The sequence below is a fragment of the Propithecus coquereli genome, unplaced genomic scaffold (assembly GCF_000956105.1).
Source record: "Propithecus coquereli isolate 6110/MARCELLA unplaced genomic scaffold, Pcoq_1.0 Scaffold746, whole genome shotgun sequence".
NCBI lineage: Eukaryota > Metazoa > Chordata > Mammalia > Primates > Indriidae > Propithecus > Propithecus coquereli.
Window position 1 is genome coordinate 82,413 of NW_012153574.1, and position 3,510 is coordinate 85,922.

The window sequence follows — 3,510 nt, forward strand, 5'->3', positions numbered from 1 at the left end:
TTTTTAGTTGTTTTTGGCTCATTTCTTTCTATTTTTAGTAGAGATGGGGTCTCGCTATGTTGCCCAGGCTGGCCTCGAACTCCTGGCCTCGAGCGATCCTCCCTCCTCGGCCTCCCAGAGCGCTGGGATCACAGGCCTGAGCCACCGCGCCCGATGTTTTCTTTTCTTTTTTTTTTTGGCGGGAGGTCACCTGATCCTACTCATAGGTGGCCACCCATTTTTCCTGGTTCGGTAAAGGTTCCAGAAATTTCAATTTGAGGCCTGAACTCTAATCTTTGCCTTTGCTCCCCACAAAATAAATGCCTTGTAAGACGGCCCTGGTGAGTCGCGTCCACGAATGATAAAAATCGAAATATTGGGGCAGCCAACCAGGCAGGGTTCGGATGGGGGACTCGGCCTGGGGGGGGGCTGCCGGTTTGAGGGCCTGTGGTTTAAAAGATGTATCATCGTAAAGGTGGGTTCTTAGAAGATTCTAGAGGGCCCGGTGGGGGTCCGAGTGTAGGGGCGCAGACGGGAGGGAGGGGGAGGCGGACGGCAGACCCAGCCCCAGGCCCCTGCCAGGTTGGGGGCCGGGCTGGATTCGAACCCGGGTCTTCTGCGGTCTGCTTACCATGGAATGGCCCAGAAGGAAGACGGGGAGGCCGGGGTGGTCTTTCTGCACCATGTCCACGTGCTGCAGGACGTCCCTGACGAAGACGTGAAAGTCAGACACCACCATCCTGTCCCCTTCGCTCTGGCCGTGACCCACTGGAACGGAATAAGGGACAAGAGAGCGGCGGCGGTCACCACCGGGGTGACGCCCGCCCCCCAGCGGCCACCGCTCCCTCCCGAGAGCCCGAACGCCGTCGCCTCCTTCCACGCTTTCCGCGCGGCTCTCGCGATTAATTCTTCGCCCTGCTTTTTTTACGGAGCAGGAAGTGGAGGCTCAGAGTGGTTAATTAACTTCCCCGAGATCACACAGCTAGAAAGTGACGAACCAGGGGTGTCCATCTCGGGGGCGGTTTCCAGGGAGGAAAGAAAGGCCGGGCACGGAGGGTCTCGGCGGCGTGCCCAGCTTTCTGCAGAGTGGGGCTGCCCGCAGGGCTCAGAACTTTCCCGGGTGTTCCCGGTTCCCTGACGGTCGCTATAGAAACAAAATGAATTGGAGGCGATACTCCCCCATCATGGCCACCCACCAAAGAGACCCAACTCCGTCCCTCTCATGCAAGACGGTTCCTTCATCTGTAAATGGTTATCCAGCTGCAATGAGAACACGCTTTCTCCTTGATTCATTGATTCATTCATTTTTTAATTTGTTTTAGAGATGGGGTCTCGCTACACTGTCCAGCCTGGATTCGAACTCCCGGGCTCAGGACGACAGGTGCTACGTATTCACTATGTTTTTCAAATTTTCTATATTTTGCAGCTTTCACATCTTGGATCTTGAGGATTCTGGAGAGACTGTCCTCCCTCCGTGGCCCGCGACACCCCTCCACCACCACCCTCCCGGCCCCCAAAGAAGGGGTGGCGAATTCCTAGAGATGGGGGGGTGACCTGCCGACAAGAGCTCGCCTTTCGTATCCAAACCAACCAGGGAGGTATGCACGCCCGAACCGCCTCCTTTGTCTCCTTTATCAGATGGTCACGCTCCAGGCCACTGTCCCCCCCCGACCCCGTGCCCGGGCTGGGGAGGGGGTTGGGCGAGGGTCGCACAACATCATGATTTTGCTTAATATACCAGTGAGCCGTGTGCACTTAAAAATGGTTACGATGAGCTCGGGCGCGGCGGCTCACGCCTGTCATCCCAGCGCTCCGGGAGGCCGAGGCGGGAGGATCGCTCGAGGTCAGGAGTTCGAGACCAGCCTGAGCAAGAGCGAGACCCTGTCTCTACTACAAATAGAAAGAAATTGGCCAAACAACTAAAAATTTATAGAAAAAATTAGCCGGGCACGGTGGCGCATGCCTGTAGTCCCAGCTACTCGGGAGGCCGAGGCGGGAGGATCGCTTGAGGCGAGGAGTTGGAGGCTGCTGTGAGCGAGGCTGATGCCACAGCACTCCTGCCTGGGTGACAGAGCAAGACTCTGTCTTCAAAAAGAAAAAATAGAAATGGAGGCCAGGATGGAAGGATCGCTTGAGGCTTCAAGCGATCAAGACCAGCCTGGGCAACATAGCGAGACCCCACTTCCACAGAAAATGAGAAAAATTAGCTGGGCACGGTGGCGCGTGCCTGTAGTCCCAGCCACTTGGGAGGCCAAGGCGGGAGGATCGCTTGAGCCCAGGAGTTGGAGGTCGCTGCGAGCGAGGCTGACGCCATGGCACTCTAGACCCTGTCTCCAAAAAAAAAAAAATTAAAAGTAGAGGAGCCACATCCTCAGATGGGAGGCCACATGTCCCCCACTGGAAAAACATGCTTGGCCATCGGCCGGCCCATCGCACAGAAACAAACGTCCAAGCAAGAGCGTGTAGAACGAAAGGACACTCAAAGTCCCAGGTCAGAGGGACTGTGACCTTTGAGAGGGGTGGTTTGGGGCGGGTTAGACCAGGGCCAGTCTACTCCGTGTCACCTGATCTAGGGTGGCCCTGCTCCCCTCTTTCTGCAAACATGCATATGGCAAAGTGTCCACGATCACGGCTTGTTGGCCCGGAAAACGGTTTGTTTCCCTTCAACAAAAGCCATTTCCTCGTCTGCTGTTGGCCGATGGGCCGAGTTTCCATGCACAGAGGCTCAACGGGACATGTTGTCACCTCCCCCGGCCACCTTCGACCCAGGAGGGACGGTCCCCTCTGCAGCGTCCCAGCGCCAGCCTGGTTTCCTGACGGCCATCAAAGCACGAATTCATTTCCCTCCTAACCGACGACAGCTGGAAAACCGCGTAAAGATGCCAGAATCCAGCATGTGGCCCGTGGGGGACACATTTCAACTCAGATTTCCTTTTTTTTTTCTTGAAGCTCTTACAAGGTGCTTGATGATAGAATCCACTAGAAGGCCGTTGAAACGGTGCGGCGTCTTAAAAGTGATGCATTCCCGGGATTTCAGATTTAGATTTATTTAAAAACATCCTCCTCTTCCACTGTACAAATAAGAGGAGACAGAGTGACAAAAACGTGTCATAACTCTGGGTTTTTGGCATCTCGCAAGATGATCTTCCTGCTTGTGGATCGTGCTGCGGGTGACGGTTTGGGTTTTAAAGGACCGAGGGAGGCCGGTTCTCTGGGTCCCGCCTGCGGATTTTGACTCCCATGCAACCAGCCGTGGGGCTCCGGGCAGTTCGGGCTGGCCAGAATCTTCCAGATCTTTCTTTGAGACCTGTCTGACGAAGGCCGCGCACACAGAAAGGGCTCTGGCGTGTAAACAGGCAGCAGCTGTGGGCTGGGCAGAGGCCGTGAGCAGCAGACACTTCCAGGATACGGTGACATCGAGGAATGAAAAGTCTCTAAGGGAATAACAGGAAGCTCTGCAAATTCCAAATAATGCTCATGGCATGTTCCAGAACTCCCTGAGACCTGTAATCCCAGGGTTTTTTTTTTTTT

General features: G+C 55.3%; 1 protein-coding gene across 1 annotated transcript in view; it reads right to left on the reverse strand.

The window, feature by feature from the left end:
• Positions 1-3,510, reverse strand: part of MGLL (monoglyceride lipase) — an 88,539-nt gene that overhangs the window by 29,409 nt on the left and 55,620 nt on the right. Inside the window, exon 5 of the mRNA XM_012661954.1 lies at positions 611-747. Coding sequence (XP_012517408.1) covers positions 611-747 — 137 coding nt within the window. The remainder of the gene's footprint in view (positions 1-610; positions 748-3,510) is intronic.